Source organism: Palaemon carinicauda, chromosome 29, assembly GCF_036898095.1.
Source record: "Palaemon carinicauda isolate YSFRI2023 chromosome 29, ASM3689809v2, whole genome shotgun sequence".
NCBI lineage: Eukaryota > Metazoa > Arthropoda > Malacostraca > Decapoda > Palaemonidae > Palaemon > Palaemon carinicauda.
The window spans coordinates 853,240-876,294 of NC_090753.1; the positions used below are offsets into that span (position 1 = coordinate 853,240).

The following is a 23,055-nucleotide window of genomic DNA, read 5'->3' on the forward strand; positions in this document are numbered from 1 at the left end:
AATGCATGTACTACAGCACCCTAAACTAAAACAGGCACAAATATTAAAGGCGATTTTATATCATGCGTTTCCTAAACACCTAAAAAGCACGATAAAAAATGGCAACCAATGTTTTGTTTACGTTCATCTCTGATCATAATGAAGAAACAAACTCATTTAGTGTACACATATATGTATAGGTTAGTTTTTGCATCGATTATATTGATTATACAGTATGTTGATTTTTTTATTACCAATGTTTTACTTTATTTTTCTTAGGACTTCCAAATGAAATGTTTTTCTTTATGACGCCGCCTGAAACGACGGCGTCAAAAAGTACTGTACGCTCAGTAAACAACCACGCTCAGAACAAACAAGGCATTTAACGCGCATGATGATAGTGATAAATAATGATACAGTACAGTATTTACAGTAAAAGCATTTACAAAATATGTTACCTTGCAAATATAATTTACCTTATCTATATAAAATCATACAGTACTGTACAGTACATATTGTACGTAGCAAAGCAGGAAAACAATTTACGAGAGAGAGAGAGAGAGAGAGAGAGAGAGAGAGAGAGAGAGAGAGAGAGAGAGAGAGAGAGATTGTTTTACGTACGTAAATGTAAATTTTAAACAAAAAAAATATGATAGGTTACAACATGTAGACTTTTAAAACCTTCCCTTTAACTTAAAGCATACAGTACAGTACTAAACTATAAAACAGGCACAAATACAGTATTAGAATGTGAGAATATTAAAGTAAAAAATAAAGATTGTTACTGTACTCACCACGCAAGAAGTTCAAGAAAAACTTGAATGATGATGCCGATGAATTTGCTGCACAGTAGAAATGATGATGATGAAGCTGATGATGTGTTCTACTGTGCAGCCAGGTAGTATTTTACGTCTCTTCAGACGGAGGTGTCTTTTCTTGGGACACCTCTTCAACTTCTTCAATTTCTTCCGAAGGCGTAGTAGCAGGAGGAACTGGCTCTTTTTTGCGAGGCTGGAAGAACATTGTGATCGGAAGTTATTGCCGCTGCTTCTTTTTTTCGATCTAGGAGCATCTTGTAGGGAGTCATTATGTCATCAACCTTGTTGCAGAATTGCATCGACCGAACCATATCCTCGTCCCACTCTTGCAACATTTCTTTCACCTTCTTTATATGGTTGCAGACCTTGGCAAGCCGTTCTAGTGTTAAGCCCGTTTCTTCGACATTTTCTTGGGTCTCTTCCTGGGTTTCACTCTCTTCTTCGCTTGCCGATTTCGTCAGGTCTTCGAGGTCTGCGTCAGTTAGGGGCTGGGAATGGCAGTCCAACAACTCGTCGACGTCTTCAGTCGTCATGTCGCCAAACCCGTCACCTCCAATTATGGCAGCCAACTGCACAAATTTGCGTACTGAAGAGTGTTGGATTTCAGCAGGTGTAAATCCCTCGTCGTCGTAAACAATCTCGGGCCAAAACTTCTTCCAGCTCGCATTCACAGTTGCAGGTTTCATCTCTTGAAGTGCCTTCTGAATATTCTTCAGGCACGTGGCTATGGTGTACTTCCGCCAGTACGCCTTCAAGTTAAAATCTTCATCCTCATCATCTTGGGCAGCATCCACACACGCAACGAGGTCCGCCAAGGTATTCTTCGTGTAGAGGGCCTTGAACGCCCTGATAACCCCCTGGTCCATCGGTTGAATTAATGACGTGGTGTTGGGTGGCAGGAACTCAACCTGAACGCCCTCACGCGACAGGTCAGTTGCGTGTCCACCAGCGTTATCCATAAGGAGAAGGATCTTGAATGGCAAGCCCTTCTCTACGAGATATTCATTGACTTGCGGGATGAAACACTGGTGGAACCAGTTGGAGGTCAGCATCTTCGTAATCCATGCTTTTGGATTATGCATCCAGTACACGGGAAGGAGATTCTTAATCTTATTTTTCAAAGCGCGAGGATTTTTCGACTTATAAATAAGCCCCGGCTTTAGCATAAATCCAGCAGCATTGCCACACATCACGAGGGTAACGCGATCCTTGAATGCTTTAAAGCCAGAGGCTTTGGCTTCCTCTTTGAACAGGAAAGTTCGCGACGGCATTCTCTTCCAAAACAAGCCGGTCTCATCCATATTAAAGACTTGTTCCGGCTTGTATCCACCTTCGGCGATAATATTCTTGAACGTCTGGTTCACGTAAGTTTCAGCAGCGGCAGTGTCAGCCGAAGCAGCCTCGCCATGCAGGGAAACGCTTTTCAGGGCGAAGCGTTTCTGAAACTTCGCGAACCATCCTTTGCTGGCGGAAAAACGTTGTTTCTGAGGCTGGGAATCAGTGGATGTCCCTGGTTGAGGATCATCTGCATCATCATCCATGCGTACGATCGTTTTATTACGCGTTGTAACGACTCGCTTCGCTGATCTGCTAAAGGTGATTGCAGCCGTCTTTCTAATGTTCGCCTCGTCCTTCTTGATATAGCGAACAGTAGATTCGTTGATCCCAAAATGGCGCGCCGCGGACGCGTAACTTCTACCGTCTTTTAACATATCGAGAAGCGTAACCTTCTCAGCAATCGTCATCATCCTTCGGTGGCGTTTAGGCTCACTACCAGCCTTAGTAGAAGCAGAACGCTTGGGAGGCATTGTACAGTAGGATTTGACAAAAAGTTCAACTTAAAAAGGTCGCACACAGCACAGATTAAACTTCACAAACTTAAGAATGTCTACTCAGCGATACGCGGGAACAGAAAGTGGACGACCTGGGCCCGCGAGAACCTAGATGCTGGAAGCTGGAGATGCGGGCAAAACACCAATCACAGGCTAGATAACAAAACTTGAGTTCTGATTCGTCATCTATCAGCGCTTGAACCAATCACAACCCGTCTTACAGTATATGATGCGTAGGTTACCAACTCATACAAGATACCCCGCGCATACCGTACGTACAGTATTAATAATAATAATAATAAATAATGATAATAATACAGTACAGTACTGTAATAATAATAATAATAATAATAATAACAATCATAATTTTATTAACAACAACAACAATAATAATAATAACAATAATAATAGTAGCTTTACGTATGCTATTTTATTCTTTTGTAGGATGTGTGTGTGTGTCTCTCTCTCTCTCTCTCTCTCTCTGTCTCTCTCTCTGTCTCTCTCTCTCTCTCTCTCTCGTACGCTTATTCGAAATGTGATTTTTGCAACAAAGAATATTATTGGATGCAGTACTACGTACGTATACATACAAAAGATTCATGGAAAAGAAGCACATCCATTACATTTGTAGTACAGTAGTAGCCATCAGCAGCCTTACACCATTCTAATATTGTATGACTGCATCTGATTTGCGTTTCATGTTCGATTTAATTTTACTACGTACTGTATACAGTACTGAATTATCGTATGATAATAATACAGTAATAATAATAATAATAATGATAATAATAATAACAATAATAATCTTATTAACAACAACAATAATAATAATAATAATAACAATAATAATACACGTAATAGCTTTACGTATGCTATTTTATTCTTTTGTAGAATGTGTCTCTCTCTCTCTCTCTCTCTCTCTCTCTCTCTCTCTCTCTCGTACGCTTATTCGAAATGTGATTTTTGCAACAAAGAATATTATTGGATGCAGTACTACGTACGTATACATACAAAAGATTCATGGAAAAGAAGCACATCCATTACATTTGTAGTACACTAGTAGCCATCAGCAGCCTTACACCATTCTAATATGGTATGACTGCATCTGATTTGCGTTTCATGTTCGATTTAATTTTACTCCGTACTGTATACAGTACTGTATTATCGTATGATCACATTCTCTTTTCGTGTTTTATTTCTTTCTGTGCTGAATTATATATCATATGTAATGCAATGAACAATCAGTAAGAGCAGATATTACTAATTACAGTATTAACCCTGGATAGGTACGATGGGTCGTTCGCGACCCCGAGCGTCAAAAAAAAACAGGTTTTTCTCACGTGACTCACCCCCGTGACTGAATTTGTGGGTGATCGACCTGCAGGAGGTGTCTCCCCTACACGCTCTAGTAGTGTCCAGATGTGCATTGCTGTAGCTGTACTCCTTCCCCGATTTCTGAGACGCGTCGGGGTCGAGCGCGACCGAGTTTACCCTTCTAAGGTAGTTTGCATAATTATCAAAGTTATTACGTATTATGAAATTGTCGTAGAATGGTGCAACTTGTATAGGTTATCAGTTGTGGAAAGTCTTGGTGGATTGTTTGGCTACCATGTGCATGATTTTTTTTTTAGTTAAAATGTCGTTCATCACCACGAGGACCATTTTACCGCGAGTGCCCCTTTTTCATTTTTTTTCATTTTTTTGCCAAGTAATTTTTCCGTAAGATATTGCCAAATAGTGTCGTAAAACTTTTGCTTGTTTAGTGTTGGAAAGTGTGTCTAGATGATCTGGCTACCCATGCATGACTTTGTTTTTGTCAGATACGACGTAGTTATTGGTATATTGGGTATTTAACTGCGGTTACCAATTTCTGTTTTTTTTCAATATTTGTAAAAATTACTACGTAGTAAGGAATTGCCGTATATTATTCATTTTTTTTTCATGTTTATGTGTTAGAAAGTGTGCCTTGATGGTTGGGCTAACACGTGCATGTCTTTTTTTTTATCTGAGATGCCGTATATTAGAATGTCGGGCATTTTACCGCGAGTACCCCTTTTTCATTTTTTTTCATTTTTTTGCCAAGTCATTTTTCCGTAAGATATTGCGAAATAGTGTCGTAAAACTTTTGCTTTTTTAGTGTTGGAAAGTGTGTCTAGATGATCTGGCTACCCATGCGTGATTTTGTTTTTGTCAGATACGACGTAGTTATTGGTATATTGGGTATTTAACTGCGGTTGCCAATTTCTGTTTTTTTTTTCAATATTTGTAAAAATTTACTACGTAGTAAGGAATTGCCGTATATTATTGATTTTTTTTTCATGTTTATGTGTTAGAAAGTGTGCCTTGATGGTTGGGCTAACACGTGCATGTCTTTTTTTTTTATCTGAGATGCCGTTTATTAGAATGTTGGGCATTTTTCCGCGAGTGCCCCTTTTTATTTGTTTTGCATTTTTTTGCTTAGTCATGTTACCGTAAGGAATTGGCAAGTAGTGTCGCAAAACTTATATTTTTATAGTGTTGGAAAGTGTTTCTAGATGATCTGGCTACCCATGCCTATTTCTTTTTTAGCCAGATATGGCGTATATATAAGTATGTGTTCGATTTTCCTGTGATTGCCATTTTTTCGTTTTTTCCCATTTCTTTCAAAATTACTACGTACTAAGGAACTATCACAGAGTAATGATTCATTTATATGTTTATTTGTCGGAAAATGTGCCTTGATGGTTTGCCTAGCACGTGGCTGAAATTTTTTTTTTCTGAAATGCCGTATATTAGAATGGCCATTTTTCCACGAGTGCCCCTTTTTATTTGTTTTGCATTTTTTTGCTTAGTCACGTTACCGTAAGGAATTGGCAAGTAGTGTCGCAAAACTTATAATTTTATAGTGTTGGAAAGTGTTTCTAGATGATCTGGCTACCCATGCCTATCTTTTTTTTTTTAGCCAGATATGGCGTATATATAGGTATGTGTTCGATTTTCCTGTGATTGCCATTTTTTCGTTTTTTCCCATTTCTTTCAAAATTACTACGTACTAAGGAACTATCACAGAGTAATGATTCATTTAGATGTTTATTTGTCGGAAAATGTGCCTTGATGGTTTGCCTAGCACGTGGCTGAATTTTTTTTTTCTGAAATGCCGTATATTAGAATGTTAGCCATTTTTCCGCGAGTGCCACTTTTTATTTGTTTTGCATTTTTTCGCTTAGTCATGTTACCGTAAGGAATTGGCAAGTAGTGTCGCAAAACTTATATTTTTATAGTGTTGGAAAGTGTTTCTAGATGATCTGGCTACCCATGCCTATCTTTTTTTTAGCCAGATATGGCGTATATATAGGTATGTGTTCGATTTTCCGGTGATTGCCATTTTTTCGTTTTTTCCCAATTCTTTCAAAATTACTACGTACTAAGGAACTATCACAGAGTAATGATTCCTCTAGATGTTTATTTGTCGGAAAATTTTGTTTACTTTTTTTTTTTGATTGAATATCATCAAATTTTTTTAGCTAAAATATTATATTGTTTTACATTTTTTTTTTTTCGATTTTATTTCCCTTCAAAAAATTTTTTTTGGGTCAGAATTTTAATTTTATAGTCGTAAAATAATCGACAATTATCCAGCAACCCACCATACAATTTTTATGCATATCCAATAATAATTAGATTAGTAAATAACACCTTGAAATTGACATACCCTTCCTACATTTCAAGTGGCAGATTAGGGAGTCTGAGTCAGTGTGGTTGGCGGCCATTTTGTGGACATATCCGAAGCGTAAGCTGCCCTATCTATATATATTCTTGTTCCCTATAGAATTTGTGATATTTTGGTATATTTTTACCTGCATAAATATCATATTATATATTAAATATATGTATTTTTTTACGAAATTTCTAAGTACTCAAAAAATTACCTTTAGATATGGCCCCTGATATAAATGTAATTTACAAAATAATGAAGATTTTTTTACATATTTCTATTTTAGGATAACATATGTTTATTCCCTAAAAAAAATTAGCCACTTCCTATTTCATTTGGGTACCCAAAAAAATTCATGAAATTTGGACAAATTTTTTTGGCCAAAAAAAGTTACCCTTTTTTTCTCATTTCAGATCTTCACCTCCATGGGTCTGACATAATCCAAAATACATCAAGATGTGTCCTAAACATTCAAGAATCAATTCCTAAAAGGATTTGTGTATATATGTATAAACTTTTTTTTTATGAATTTTTATGTCAGGTCTTTTTTTTTCTACTTAATTTTTTAAAATATTTATAATAAATAGTTTTTCTGCAGATGAGTAGTATTTATCTTTACAGTTGTTTTAAGCATTCATTGAAGTTTTTTTTTGGCAAAAGAAAAAAGGAGGTTACTGCAAAAACTGATTTTTCAAGAATTTTTTTTGGCGTCGGGGTCGTTCGCATCCGAGTATACCCTTAAAGGGGTGTCCGAGGAGCGTACCTATCCAGGGTTAATGGAATTACTGGTAACAAAATATCGTATTTAGGGGTCTTCAGATTTCGCGGTATTTTCGAAATTTCCGGAAAATCCGCGATCTGTATATATATATATGGGTTATGGAAAAAACCCGCAAAGTGGTGAATCCGCGATGGTCGAACCGCGAAGTAGCGAGGGTTCACTGTATAGTGGTAAAATACATGCACAAACCCAATCTACTAGTACCATTGACAACACAAAATACATATCAAACAATCTCACCAACCATTCAAGTAGTCACACCCCCTTCCTTCAACATCTCAGCTCTCACACCATCCATACCAGATGCTTTTCCTACTCTCGTTTCATCTAGTGCTCTCCTCACTTCCTCTCTTGTAATCTCTCTCATTCTCATCTCCCATCACCGGCACCTCAACACCTGCAACAGCAATTATATCTGCCTCCCTATTATCCTCAACATTCAGTAAACTTTCAAAATACTATCAAGAAAACTGAATGTCAGAGAAGAAGCAGATAAAAAGAATCACGACGGGATCAATCTCATACCATGCATAATGCTAGGCAAACGCGTTATCATTGTACTCGTGCTTTCTATTGTTTATAAACTCTGGGAAGGCTAGCATCTTACACAAGCACATTTGAATTCTTGTTGCTTTCTCTAAATTAGAACTGAAGACACAATCATAATCATATATACACTAAAAGAGAAGTTACAAATCTAAAGGAAGTTTTAATTTCTACATACAACTGAATTCCAAATATCTTACTCAAGCCGTCCAAAAAATTTTGGAACCTCTACAGGCTAACCATGAATTTTTATAGCAATTTTACGAGAAAAATGATATTTTAATTATAAAATAAATTTTTGAATATACTTACCCGGTGAATATATATAGCTGCAACTCTGTTGCTCGACAGACAAAAAACTGTAAAAAACTCGCCAGCGATCGCTATACAGGTTGCGGGTGTGCCCATCAGCGCCAACTGTCGGCCAGATACCATACTCAATGTAAACAAAGACTCAATTTCTTCTCATCCCACTGCGTCTCTATTGGGGAGGAAGGGAGGGTCGTTTAATTTATATATTCACAGGGTAAGTATATTCAAAAATTTATTTTATAATTAAAATATCATTTTTAAATATTTAACTTAGCCGGTGAATATATATAGCTGATTCACACCCAGGGTGGTGGGTAGAGACCAGTTAAATATGTTTACATCTTATGAGCTAAGAGTTTTTATTTCATTTTAGAAGTTATCAAAATAACAAAAACAAAATAAATAGGTACCTGGTAAGGAAGTCGACTTAGACGATTACTCTGCCTTATAAGTACGTCTTCCTTACGGAGCCTTGCGATCCTCTTAGGATGCTGACAGACCCCTAGGAGCTGAAGTATCAAGGGCTGCAACCCATACAACAGGACCTCATCAAACCCCTAATCTGGGCGCTCTCAAGAAATGACTTTGACCACCCGCCAAATCAACCAGGATGCGAAAGGCTTCTTAGCCTTCCGGACAACCCATAAAAAACAACATTAAAAACATTTCAAGAGACAGAATAAAAGGATATGGAATTAGGGAATTGTAGTGGTTGAGCCCTCACCCACTACTGCACTCGCTGCTACGAATGGTCCCAGTGTGTAGCAGTTCTCGTAAAGAGACTGGACATCTTTCAAGTAAAATGACGCGAACACTGACTTGCTTCTCCAATAGGTTGCGTCCATTATACTTTGGAGAGATCTATTTTGCTTAAAGGCCACGGAAGTTGCTACAGCTCTAACTTCGTGCGTCTTCACCTTAAGCAAAGCTCGGTCTTCCTCACTCAGATGTGAATGAGCTTCTCGTATTAACAATCTGATAAAGTATGACAAAGCATTCTTTGACATAGGCAAGGATGGTTTCTTAACTGAACACCATAAAGCTTCAGATTGGCCTCGTAAAGGTTTAGTACGCTTTAAATAGAACTTAAGAGCTCTAACAGGGCATAAGACTCTTTCTAGTTCATTGCCTACGATCTCCGATAAGCTGGGAATATCGAAAGATTTAGGCCAAGGCCGAGAAGGCAGCTCATTTTTGGCTAAAAAACCAAGTTGCAGCGAACAAGTAGCTTTTTCCGACGAAAATCCGATGTTCTTGCTGAAGGCATGAATCTCACTGACTCTTTTAGCCGAGGCTAAGCATACCAGGAAAAGTGTCTTAAGAGTGAGATCTTTCAGGGAGGCTGATTGTAACGGCTCAAACCTGTCTGACATGAGGAATCTTAGTACCACGTCTAAATTCCATCCAGGGGTAGCCAAACGACGCTCCTTGGTGGTCTCAAAAGACTTAAGGAGGTCTTGCAGATCTTTATTGTTGGAAAGATCTAAGCCTCTATGCCGGAAGACCGATGCCAACATGCTTCTGTAGCCCTTGATAGTGGGAGCTGAAAGGGATCGTCCTTTTCTCAGGTATAAGAGAAAATCAGCTATTTGAGCTACAGAGGTACTGGTCGAGGATACAGAAACTGACTTGCACCAGTCTCAGAAGACTTCCCACTTCGATTGGTAGACTCTAATGGTAGACGCTCTCCTTGCTCTAGCAATCGCACTGGCTGCCTCCTTCGAAAAGCCTCTAGCTCTCGAGAGTCTTTCGATAGTCTGAAGGCAGTCAGACAAAGAGCGTGGAGGCTTTGGTGTACCTTCTTTACGTGTGGCTGACGTAGAAGGTCTACCCTTAGAGGAAGACTTCTGGGAACGTCTACTAACCATCGAAGTACCTCGGTGAACCATTCTCTCGCGGGCCAGAGGGGAGCAACTAACGTCAACCTTGTCCCTTCGTGAGAGGCGAACTTCTGCAGTACCTTGTTGACAATCTTGAACGGTGGGAATGCGTAGAGATCCAGATGTGACCAATCTAGGAGGAAGGCATCTATATGTATTGCTGCTGGGTCCGGGACTGGGGAGCAATAGATTGGAAGCCTCTTGGTCAGCGAGGTTGCAAAGAGATCTATGGTTGGTTGACCCCAAGTGGCCCAAAGTCTCTTGCACACATCCTTGTGGAGGGTCCATTCGGTTGGAATTACTTGCCCTTTCCGACTGAGACAATCTGCTATGACGTTCAAGTCGCCTTGGATGAACCTCGTTACTAGGGAGATGTCTTGACCTTTTGACCAGATGAGCAGGTCCCTTGCGATCTCGTACAACGTCAGTGAGTGGGTACCTCCTTGTTTGGAGATGTATGCCAAGGCCGTGGTGTTGTCCGAGTTTACTTCCACCACTTTGCCTCGAAGGAGATACTCGAAGCTTTTCAAGGCCAGATGAACTGCCAACAGCTCCTTGCAGTTGATATGCATGCTCCTCTGACTCGAGTTCCACAGACCTGAGCATTCCCGACCGTCCAGTGTCGCGCCCCAGCCCAAGTCCGATGCGTCCGAGAAGAGAACGTGGTTGGGAGTCTGAACAGCCAGGGGAAGACCCTCTCTTAGGTTGATATTGTCCTTCCACCAAGTCAGACAAGACTTTATCTTTCCGGAAATCAGGATCGAGACCGCCTCTAGCGTCTTGTCCTTTTTCCAGTGGAAAGCCAGATGGTATTGAAGAGGACGGAGGTGTAGTCTTCCTAGTGAAACAAATTGTTCCAGGGATGACAGCGTCCCTACCAGACTCATCCACAGCCTGACTGAGCAGCGTTCCTTCTTCAGCATCTTCTGGATGGATAGCAGGGCTTGATCTATTCTGGGGGCCGACGGAAAAGCCCGAAAAGCTAGACTGTGAATCTCCATCCCTAAATACAGAATAGTTTGGGATGGGACCAGCTGCGACTTTTCCAAATTGACTAGGAGTCCCAATTCCTTGGTCAGATCTAGAGTCCACTTGAGATCCTTCAGACAGCGACGACTGGAAGAGGCTCTGAGAAGCCAGTCGTCCAAATAAAGGGAGGCTCGGATGTCCGATAAGTGGAGGAATTTGGCCACATTCCTCATCAGCCTCGTAAACACGAGAGGAGCTGTGCTTAGGCCAAAGCACAGGGCCCGAAACTGGTAGACCACATCTTCGAAGACGAATCTCAGAAAAGGTTGGGAGTCTGAGTGAATGGGGATGTGGAAGTAGGCGTCCCTTAGGTCTAGCGAGACCATCCAGTCTTCCCTTCTGACCGCTGCTAAGACTGACTTTGTTGTCTCCATGGAGAACTTCGTCTTTGTGACAAAGACATTCAGAGCACTGACGTCTAGCACCGGTCTCCAACCTCCTGTCTTCTTTGAAACTAGGAAGAGACGGTTGTAAAATCCCGGTGATCGAAGGTCCGAGACTTTGATCACCGCTCCCTTCTCTAGCAAAAGAGACACTTCCAGTTTCAGGGCTTGTCTCTTTTCTTCCTCTCTGTACCTGGGAGAGAGATCGATGGGGGACGTTGCTAGAGGGGGTTTGCGTACAAAAGGGATTTTGTACCCCTCTCTGAGTAACTTCACAGATTGTGAATCTGCGCCTCTCTTCTCCCAGGCTTGCCAGAAGTTCTTGAGTCTGGCTCCCACTGCTGTCTGAAGTTGCGGGCAGTCAGACTCTGCCCTTGGAGGACTTGGGTCCTTTCCTCTTCCCTCGTTTCCCTTCGGCACGAGCACCTCCTCTGCTGGAGGCTCTGCCACGAAAGGGCGGAATAAAGCGAGACGCTGGAGTGTCTATCCTCGGTCTAGCAGACAATGTAGGCAAAGGGGGAGCTTGGCGAGCTGAGGACGCAACTAGATCGTGGGTGTCCTTCTGAACTAACGAAGCGGCAATTTCCTTTACCAAGACTTCAGGAAACAGGCACTTGGAAAGGGGAGCAAAGAGAAGTTCAGATCTCTGGCATGGCGTAACTCCAGCAGACAGGAACGAACAGAGAGACTCTCGCTTCTTCAGGACTCCGGACGTGAATGAGGCAGCTAGCTCATTGGACCCATCACGGACGGCCTTGTCCATGCAGGACATAATGAGCAAAGAAATATCCTTATCTGCAGAAGAGATTTTCCTGCTCAGGGCTCCTAAGCACCAGTCTAAAAAGTTAAAGACTTCGAAAGCCCTAAATATCCCTTTAAGAAGGTGGTCCAGGTCCGATGGCGACCAACAAATCTTCGAGCGTCTCATGGCAAGGCGGCGGGGAGAGTCTACAAGACTTGAGAAGTCGCCCTGGGCAGAGGCAGGAACTCCCAAGCCGAGAACTTCTCCCGTGGCATACCAGACGCTCGATCTAGAAGAGAGTTTAGATGGGGGAAAGGCAAATGCTGTCTTCCCTAAACTCTTCTTAGACTCTAACCAGTCTCCTAACAGCCGCAAAGCTCTCTTGGATGAGCGTGAGAGAACGAGTTTAGTAAAGGCAGGTGCGGTAGCAGGCATGCCTAATACAAACTCTGACGGCGGAGAACGAGGAGCCACAGAAATAAAATGGTCAGGAAACAACTCCTTGAATACAGCCATGACTTTTCTAAAGTCCAATGATGGTTGAGTTGCCTTAGGCTCGTCCAGTTCTGACGGTTGATCATCTTGTTGTTCAGCAACGTCCTCATCAGATAGTTCCTCATCCGAAAACTGATGAGGAAACGGCAACGGAGTGGGCAACGTCTGGCTCGCTGAGTCCGGTCGCACTGGTGCATGCGTGACGGAGCCGGACGCAACGTCATGGAACTGCTGCACAGTCTGTGAACTGTCAACAACCATGGGTGCGCGAGGACGCACAGCGTCCACCCGAGACTGTCTAGACCGTCTGGGTTGTGCAGTCAACACCATACCGGGTTGCGGAGGTTGACGCACCGCGTCAAAACAAGTCACCTCTGATGGTTGCTGAACGTCCTGAACGTCAACAACCACCTCCGAGCGTCGCTTAACGTCAACGTGCGGCTGGCAACCCACACTGGGTCGCATCGGTGGAGGAACCACCTCAACTGGTAGACGCGAGAAGGTTACCTCAGCGTCAACAGGACGCACAACAGACCGCTTGGAAGGTTGTTGGCCAGAAGGTTTAGCAGCAACCTTCTCCGCATTAAAGTCCTCCATCAAGGACGCAAGCTTGGACTGCATGTCTTGCAGCAAAGCCCATTTAGGGTCTACGGGAGCAGGTGCGGCAACAGACGGGTTAGCGACTGAGGCGGTACCGCTTTGCCTCTCTTAGGCGGTGAGCAGTCATCAGATGACGGCAACGAGTCCGAACTGACCCAGTGGCTACAACCGGGACGTTGGACTTGTCCTGAAGGGACCGACTTGCGTTTTAAAGGTCGTGAGACCTTGGTCCAAAGTTTCTTACGAGAAACACCTTCGGACGACGAGGTAAAAACGGGCTCTCTCGTCTTACGTAGGTAGGGGCGATCTTGGGGAGATACGCCTGATACCATGGAGGGAACGTCTGTTCGCTGATCAAGGCCTCTCGAACCCATGCGTCGTACGACATTGCTTCTCCCCTGGGCTTGGGAGCTTGCAAGAGGTCCCGGACTAGGAGGACGACAGGCACGAACAGACGAACCCTCAAGCGCAACACTGTTCACAACACTTTCACTAGGCACTTTATCACTTCCCTTTTGGCACTTTAGCTCCTTAACATCCGCCATGAGTTGATTGCGGTCACTTGCAAGGGACTCAACTCTCTCCCCCAAGGCATGGATAGCACGCATCATGTCAGCCATCGATGGTTCCTGAGTGCTAGGAGGGGGGTTAGGAACAACCACTACAGGGGAAGGAATAGGTTGAGGGGCATGAGGAGAGGAAAAATCTATCGACCTAGAAGAACTTCTCCTTACTCTATCTCTCTCTAGCCTGCCTGCGTGTGTACTTCTCAAATTCGATAAAATCGAATTCCGAAAGGCCCACGCATTCCTCACACCGATCTTCCAATTGACAGGTTTTACCCCGACAATTGGAACAAACAGTGTGAGGGTCGAGAGAAGCCTTTGGAAGACGCCTAGAACAGTCCCTAGCATTGCATTTTCTAAACTTGGGAACTGGTGAAAGGTCAGCCATTTTGAATTGGTCAAGGGAAAATTCCAAAAAAACGATCTAAGTCATCAACAATGAATCCGATACAAAAAAGAGTTCAAGGATTTATTTGAAGAAAAACCCTGCACAGCGAAAGCTCAAAACCAAAATAAAGTACTTCACCAAAGATGATGGGAAAAACTCCAGGTTTCAACAGCGAGTAAAGTACGTCTTGTCGACACGTCGACAGAGAAGAAATTGAGTCTTTGTTTACATTGAGTATGGTATCTGGCCGACAGTTGGCGCTGATGGGCACACCCGCAACCTGTATAGCGATCGCTGGCGAGTTTTTTACAGTTTTTTGTCTGTCGAGCAACAGAGTTGCAGCTATATATATTCACCGGCTAAGTTAAATATTTAAAAAAATTAGTAGAAAAATGTTAAATCCTCCAAGACTACGGTTTCCATAAATACTTACTTAAAATGTAAACACTAGATAGTGTATGCAAGCATACAAATAGCTATGGAACACAGATTTCTTATAAGATAACAACCTTGAACTCTAAGGGTCGAGTGATGTCTGTATAAGCGGTAAAACCAATTATTCTAGATTCCTAATTACTTCATAAAGATTAGGGGCCTAGTCTAACAGTCACTGGTTAAAAGAGCAACTGTGTGATCGAGGCTTGCTGTGAGCTTGGATCGAGCTGCAATTCAGAGTTGTGTCGCGAGACTGGATCGGACGTGATGGGAGATTGCGTGCTTCACACCAAACTCTCTGGTCTGGTGAAAAGATACCTTTCACTTTTATGGCTGTGATCCAGGGTTACTGCAAGCCCAGGTTGCAAAACACCCAAGAAATTGCTTGTTCCAAGTAATACTCTCAGAAAGATTTTCACCTTTGACACCAATATCCAAGCCAGCTGTGAGCCTGAATAGCATGCAAGCCCAGGTTGTGAGGTTTGAGAGATCGCTTGTGTCAAGCTACTCCCAGGTGAAAAGCTAGCTTTCACCTTTGGTGCTGCAATCCAGGCTTGCCGAGAGACTTAATCACGATGCAAGCCCGGCTTGCAAGAGGGGACAGAGATCACTTGTTCCAAGCAAGCTCTCGGGTGAAAGGCTATTATCCTTGGTGCCGTGATCGACGCTCGCTAAATCTTGAATCCCATTCTGAGGTATTAAGCGATCACTTGTATTAAGCAACCTCTCAGGTGAAAGGCTAGCTATCTCATTTGGCGGCGCTATACAGGCTCTAGCGAACCTGAGCCATGTCGCTAGGAGGTGAGAAATCGCTAATACAAACAAAATTCTCAGATGAAAGAAAACTTTCCCCCTTGCAATGTGATCTAGGGTCACTAACAGCTTGGACCTCATGGGAGCCTGGGTCGCAAGCCATTGAGAGATCGCTTGTTTCAAGCAAACCTCTCATTTGAAAGGTTAGCCTGAATCACAGCACGAGAAGGTGGGAGATTACTTGCATTAAGCAAACTCTCAAATGAAAGGCTAGCTTTCGCCTTTGACGCCATCGGCCACTGAGACTGCCGCCAGGTTCTCCCTGTAATTCCGAAGAACCAGAGTACTCTCGTCTTGGAACATGAGAATACTTCTGAGTTGCTTGAATAAACTACCAGGTTAGGAAAGCAGGTCACGCTAGCCACTGCCTCTGCCGAAAACCCTGACGGGTCAGTGGGTTTGGAGGGAAAAAGTAAAAGATTAACTTCCACTCGAATGCCCAAGGGCGGAAGGTTTTAGCGATTTTATCGTTGACCAAGTGAGGCGATATGTCACAAAGTAACGGCTTCTAATCAGCGAGGTTGAGACATTGAATCAACATCACATGCTAGGATGCAAGTTGCTCTTGTGTCCATCGACAGATTGGCAAACAGATGATACTCTCTCCCTCTCTAAAGGATTTCTGATCATAGACTTCAAGAGAAGTCCAACACCAAGGTGGTAAAAGTAAGCCCCTGGCAACAGTTGTTCCCCTTTAACCAATCTGAAGAGTTAATGGAGTCCTAAGTCTAATCAAGTCTCCAACTCAAGGAAAATATCCCTAAGACAAGCGTCAATGGAGGAAAAAATCCTAAGAGTAAAGTTTCATTTGCCACATCCAGGGAACGTGGAAGAAGACGTCTCCAACCACGGCTAAGATCAAAGAGAAAAACGTATGAATGAGGGGTGGTGCTTCTCCCTGCTACCGCTGGTAACAAACAGAAAAGTTCTTGACACCTTGTTAAACATTTTATAGCGGTTTGCCAGCTTGCACTGACATCTATACCCATAGTAAAAAGTTTAGGGTTTTATATGTCGTGTAGGAACAAATTGTGATTTAAATCATCGTTGTGAAGAGTGCATCTCCCTTACAGCTAGGATATTTGTTTAAAGAAGGATGACGACAATGGTGACACGACTCCACCTTCAGACAATTCCCTCAATCAGCCAACATTCGTTACTGATGACCTTCATAAGGTCTTAACAACATTAGAGAAAAAACTTACCTTGATGGCTGTGATGCGCACCAGGTGACAGGGATCGGTAAGCAAGGTAATTATAGTCTGGTATTGCCTGTCTCTAAGTTCTTGTCTTTCCTCTAGAGAGCATGTTCTGTCTGAGAGTGGGAAGGCATCACACAGCAATCCTGTTGCATTCATTCGAACGTAGCCATTAGCAACCTGTAAAGACCATATACATTACTTGAACTCTTTAAAATTAAAACCAGAAAACACACTCTAATTTGTCATTTCTTAATTAGGGAACAATCATAAAGCTGTAATACTATCTACTGTAGTATGTAACTAGACACTACCCTAATTTGGTAACATATAGAATAGAACATGGCAACTAATGAAGAAAAGATAGCCTTAATACATTTAGTCTACCCATAAATTATGCAGGTACAATCAATGCTGGCCATAAATGATTTAACCTTCCAACTAAATAACAACATATAAATGCTTAGAGTACAAAAGGGGGGATAACATCCAATACCAACATCCAAATGATGTGGTCAGCATCTAAGGACATGATAAGCATAACAAATTTGGAAGTAATTTGTATTTTTCCTAATGATACAAACCTAGGGCTATTTAAAGGGGATATTACTTTCGGCGTAGCTGAAAGACGAGCCATAAGATTTTACCAAGGGATAACCACCCCTACTGCCAGTTAGTGAGAGGGGTGAGGGGAAGCCGGCTACCACCGCCACTCACACACTTGGGCTGAGCTCCCACTTCGCTTACAGGCACGACTTTCTAGGGGGACAGGGCTGACGGGCCAATTTGTATAAATATGTCAAGGTTTGTATCTTTAGGAAAAATAATTGTTCCAACACTATACAAACCCTTCGCTATTTATAGGGGATGACTTACTTCTAGGGAGGGAGGAAGCCTGTGCCAACTGGCTCCTGGCATTTGACCTGAGGTTCTCTCCCCTATGACATAAATCATAGACGGGTAGGAGTCCTGCACCTTGCACGACTAGCAGCCTGCGCAAGCTGTATGTTTGTGACACTAGCAATGTGGCTGATCTAGTAAAAGGATCTCGAGTCATAGGAATCTGAGACTACAAAGACTTTACCCAACAGCCCCAATGCTAGAGTTATTGGGGATGCAACAAGTATTATTTCTATACTTGGGTTACACAAGGGAAATTGATCTTACCTGCAGAGGTGAGGTCAGCTGTAACAAGTGGCCTAGTGCTGATGCCGCAAGATAAGGGAAAGGTGAAGGAAAGAAAGAAGCCAGTCACTCTTCTCATTAACCCCAAACTAACCAGGGTAACCTCAGTTCTCAACCCTCTGCTACTTGTCCAATTAAGAGCTTGAGGTGTTTAGACCACTTGTTGTGCAGCCACCACAGGACCAATGGAAAACGTATCCATGTTCCTATGGGTTACGTCTTACATCATACCATGACAGGATGGTATTCTTCTTGACCCTCCAATTGACCTTCCCCATGCTGACAAAGAATGCCACCACAAAGGGGCGAGCGGCTGCTGTTCTTTTTAAGTAAACACCTCAGACTCCTTACTGGGCAAAGTACCAGTTGGTCTGGATCTTCGGTTACAGAACAAAGACTCTCGATTCTAAAGGGTTCAAACCTAAGAACCCCTACCCCCAATTTTGAGTCTTAGCAATAAACTCGGACGAAGCTGAGGATTACCTCTCCCCATCCCCCTGAATGGGTTATGTCGTACAATAGACCATGCAGTTCACAGACTCTTTTAGCCGAAGCCAAAGCGAGTAGGAACACCGTCTTCACGGCAAGGTGGCGATCTGTTGCTTGGCGTAATGGTTTGTAGCAAGAACCATTCAGAGACTGAAGGACCCAAACCACGTTCCAAAGAGAAGGTCTAACTTCCGACTGGGGACAAGTAATTTCATAATTTTGTATGAGTAGGGAAAGTTCCAACGAGGAAGAAATAAATACCCCCTTCAGTTTAAAGGCGAGACTTAAGGCTGAGCGGTAGCCTTTGACTGCCAATACCGAGGAGCATTTCTTCCAGAAGGCATACAAGGAACTCGGCTGTTGTTGGAATAGAGGCATCGAGGGCAGTGACACCCCTCCCACGACACCAACCACAGAAAAAAGACCACTTAGCCTGGTAAACTGATGCTGAAGAGCGTCTGAGGTGTCCAGACATCCTTTCCGCAACTCTTTGCTGAAGTCCTCTTGGAGTGAGGTGCTGCTGAACAGTTTCCAGGTATGAAGCCAAGGCGAAGCTACAGCTTTGTGGAAGATGTTGGCATATGGTTATTTGAGTAGATTGTGTCGTGTAGGAAGATCCCTCGGAAGCTTCATCAGGAGCAGCAGAAGTTACGGGATACGCTCTGCATGATGCCATAGCGGAACTAATATAGAGTAATTGATAAGTTCTCGCTTATCCTGACTTGGTTGAGGATTTTCCTCATCATACAAAACGGGGGAAATGCATACACATCTATATTGTTCCACCGTTGTTGGGATGCATCTTGCCAGAGCCTGGGGGTCCGGAACTGGAAGCAGTGTTGTGGGAGCCTGAAGTTCAGGGCCATCGCGAACAGATCCACTGTCGGAGAACTGCATGAAGTCAGGACTTTGTTGGGTACTGAATGATTCAAAGACCTCTCAGAGACCACTATCTGAGTTGCTCTGCTCAGAGTGTCTTCAAGCACATTCCTCTTGCCTGGAATGAAGCGAGCAAATACGGACACAGAGTTGTCTTCTGCCCATCTGAGGATCTCCACTGCTAGATGGCAGAGGGGCTGCGAGAAGGTACCGTCTTGCTTGTTTAGATAGGCTACTACCATGGTGTTGTCACTCATCAAGACCACAGAGTTCCCTGCCAGGAACTGGTGGAAATGATGGAGAGCTAGGAAGGCTGCCCTCATCTCTACGAGATTTAGATGCTGGTTCCTTTCTGATTTGGACAACAGGCCGGAGATGGTGTGGCGCAGCATGTGGGGCTCCCACCCTTCTTTTGATGCATCTGAAAAGAGAATCAGTTCAGGGGGAGGGACGAGAAGGTCGACCCCTTTGCGGAGGTTCTCGTTTGCCAGGTACCATCTCAAGTCCGTCCATACCTCTGACCCTAGAAAAACTAGGGTGTCCAGGGAATCGGAGGCCTGATTCTACTGAGAATTGAGGTGCCACTGGGAGGATCTTATCCTGAGGTGTCTGTATGGTACTAGACTGGCCAGATATGACAGGGGGCCTAGGAGACGCAGCCAGCTCTGGGCTGGAAACTCTTCTCGTCTGAGGAAGGGCCCTGCTACCTTCCTCAAGCTCTGAATTCTTTCGTCTGATGATAGTGTGCATTGACCAATTTTGTGGAGAGTCCTGCATTATTATGGAATTCCTCTTAAATATGTAAATTTTATTAAGTCTGTTCATGAGCATAATAAGTGCAAAGTTAATGTTAGTGGAGTCCTATCAAATGAATTTCTAATGAACAGTGGAGTACTCCAAGGGAATGTGTTGTCACCTGTTGTTTATACTCCTCATGGACTTTGTAACGCATAGAACAGTTGGGGATGGTGGAGGAGGATTGGACTGGATTGGTAATAGGAAATTAGCTGACCTAGAGTATGCTGATGATGCTGTCCTTGTTAGCAGAACACCACAGGATTTGCAATGCCTGCTTACCAGAATGCATGAAATATGACATATAACAGGAGGTTAGACTCAAGATAAATAGAAGAAAGACAGAGATGACAAGAATGGAATATGCAATGGAAGATGAAATATCTTTGGAAGCAGAAAGGACTAATGAGGTGGAATCATTTAAATATTTAGGAACTATGATCTCTAATACATTGTCTTTAGAATTGGAACTTAACGAAAGCAAATCAAACAATGGCTAGGTTAAGTAAAATTTGGTAATCAAATTACCTGAAATTAGTTATAAAAACCAGGCTACATATCAGTTTAGTGAGGTTGGTGTTCCTATATAGACATGAGTTATGGTATAAAAATGAAACAATCTCCAACAGATTTTGTCGATTTGAGAACAAATCCGCCAGAAGAATTTTGGACGTGAAAAAGCAGATCAAGATAGAGAAGACTGGTGAAATCTAACCAAGGCCTTTTGCGTCAATAGGCATAGGAAATGATGATGATGATGATGGAAAAGCTTTATGCCGTTTGGCATCTATTATCATGCCCAGATATACCAGTCTTTGAGAGGGGAGCAGTTGTGACTTCTTGCCAAAGCCTGAGAGACCTGTCTTAGTGCTGAAGAAAGGTTGCCACCGAGTCTGCTAAAATCAGACCTGGCATGCCGTGGAAAAACTGAACACAGCACCTTGAACTTGTATCGTTTCTGGTTGAATATGATTCTCGGATACCTCCATGAAGACGGACGGATTGGGATCTGGAAGTATGCGTCCTTGAGATACAGTGTACACATGAAGTCCTGCAGTCTTATTGCTTGTCTGACCATGTCGACTGTCTCCATCTTGAACAGGGTTTGGCTGACAAGCCTGTTCAAAGCCAAGAAATTGATGACTGGTCTCCAGCCTCCAGACACCTTTTTCACAAGAAAAAGTTGACTGAGGAAGACTGGAGACCCCTCGAGGACCTCTATGAGAGCCCCCTTCTACAACATGGTCTGGAATTCGGCCCAAGGGCCAGCTCCTTTGCGGATTCCTTCGCATAATAGCTTATGGGGACTTGATCCCGAGTCAGAGGAAGGAGAGTTTGAATGAACGGGATGCGATACACTGAACGAATCACCTCGATCCTCCAGGATTTGGCCCAAAGCTGCAGAAACCTTAGCCAGCGACTTTTCTGGCATACCCCCACAGGTGGATATGTGGGAAGATTGCCCATTCTAGTGGGATTGGCCACTACCAGATCTCTTGTTACCTTTCCCTCCATGGGAGGATTTTGAACCTTCCTGGTTGCCTCGAAAGACTTCTTAGACATACTAGGGCCCTGCTGTTTTGGGCCCTTAGCACTATTTGTCAGCGATTTGGAAGATGGTTGTTTCTTTTGTGGTGGAGAACTCCCCTTTGAAAGTTTCTCAGCCTAGAAACCTCGGCCTGTGGGAGCTGCCGATAGAACCTCTTGATGATCGAGTACCGCCTCTTAAGGATAATATTCGCCAATAGGTTAACAACCTGGTGGGGAAGGAACTCGGTTATCTTGATGTCGGACAAGAGGAAGGTCTCCATCAATTTCCTTGTGGACTCACGAGCCCAGTCCTGAGATCTGATCAAGTGGCCCACAGATCCCAGCCAGATGTCCAGCCACGAAGTAGCCTGCATGGCATACTTCACAACCTTCTCCTGGTTCATGATCTCTGAGGCCGAGTGCAAAACAGAGTCCCACAAACTCTCGAAGGGAATACCCCTCGTGAGAGCCTCTATAGAGTAGTCAAAAGGCAAGGCCGGAAGAGGCTCATTCAAGATCTCGTAATACCTCCCCTGCGGCACAAATGGTGGCAAAAGTGGTTCAGAGGAAGAGCCTGTTCGGAAGGAGGTAGAGGAGCCTGTCGCTTGTGACACTGCGTTCTTTCAGGCATTTTTCAACCCCTTTGACCTCGGCAAACTGCACTGGCTCTCGGGGGTCTTTGAGTGCCATAGACCTGGTCCAAGACCATGTCTTTGCCAACTAGCAGGGCTGCCGATGCACCTAGCAGCACATTTATGGATCTGATGCAGGATAACACCTGCCAGAAGGCGTGCTCGGACTCTTACTCCACATCCATGAGCTTATAGCTAGCGTCTCTAGGCAAAAGGTCATCCCCAAGACTGAAGTGCTCATCCACCTCCGAGCTCTCATCCATAAGAGCCAGGGGTCGGTCAAAGTCGCCAAGGTAGGCCGTTGATGGGGCGACTCTTGCTGATGTGGAAGGAGAGACTTCCCTCGAGCCCCAAGGCTCCATGTCCCGAGAACCGTAAGGATCAGCGAGACGAGAATCCAAAGGTACAAACAAGCGTCTCCTCACTGCAGGGGGAGGAGCATCCCCAGGAAGACGAGGGATCAGAAACTCCTCCACCCACCGAACTCCCGAAGGAGAACGTCATACGGGTTACTCCGAAGAGGGAGACTGTTTGGTTGCAAGCTGGTCACTGAGTCTCTCTTGGAGACTAGAGAGATGTCCTCCCAATGGAGGGCAATGCCTAGGACTTTGGCTTCCTCCAGCCCTAGGAGGGAGAAGCGTAGTCTTCAGCATACATCACATGCTGGTCACGAATTTTCTCTCGCGGACGAGAGAGATGTCCTCCTGAAGGAGGAACTTGCCTTAGAATTTGCTTCCCCACCACACCAGGGGGAGAAACACTGACCTCGGCGTCAACCACAGGGGACCATAAGTCCGACTGACGGGCTGCAACAGCAATGTGGTCTGGTCCTGTGCACACAGGGAAGGCTCCAGCTCCGAGGAAGTCAGGGTGTACTTCCTCTCGGCACCCAACTGAAGGAGTTCAAACAGAACTTCCTTCGAAGGGGCCTGTCAACACCCAGTGAAGGCCCCATCTGCAATAGATTGGTGAAAGAACAGGCACTCACTGGGGGAAGGAACGGGGGCGGAACCGAATCGCTATGCCAAACGGTACCGTCCTTCAAGCCACAAG

The 23,055-nt window shown here is 43.8% G+C and overlaps 1 protein-coding gene across 4 annotated transcripts in view; it reads right to left on the minus strand.

Annotated features, from left to right (window-relative positions):
• LOC137622170 (condensin-2 complex subunit G2-like) overlaps positions 1 to 23,055 on the minus strand; it is a 413,141-nt gene that overhangs the window by 247,716 nt on the left and 142,370 nt on the right. For all 4 annotated transcript variants that reach the window (XM_068352607.1, XM_068352608.1, XM_068352605.1 and 1 more), the window contains exon 8: positions 16,499 to 16,672. In XM_068352607.1, coding sequence (XP_068208708.1) covers positions 16,499 to 16,672 — 174 coding nt within the window. The remainder of the gene's footprint in view (positions 1 to 16,498; positions 16,673 to 23,055) is intronic.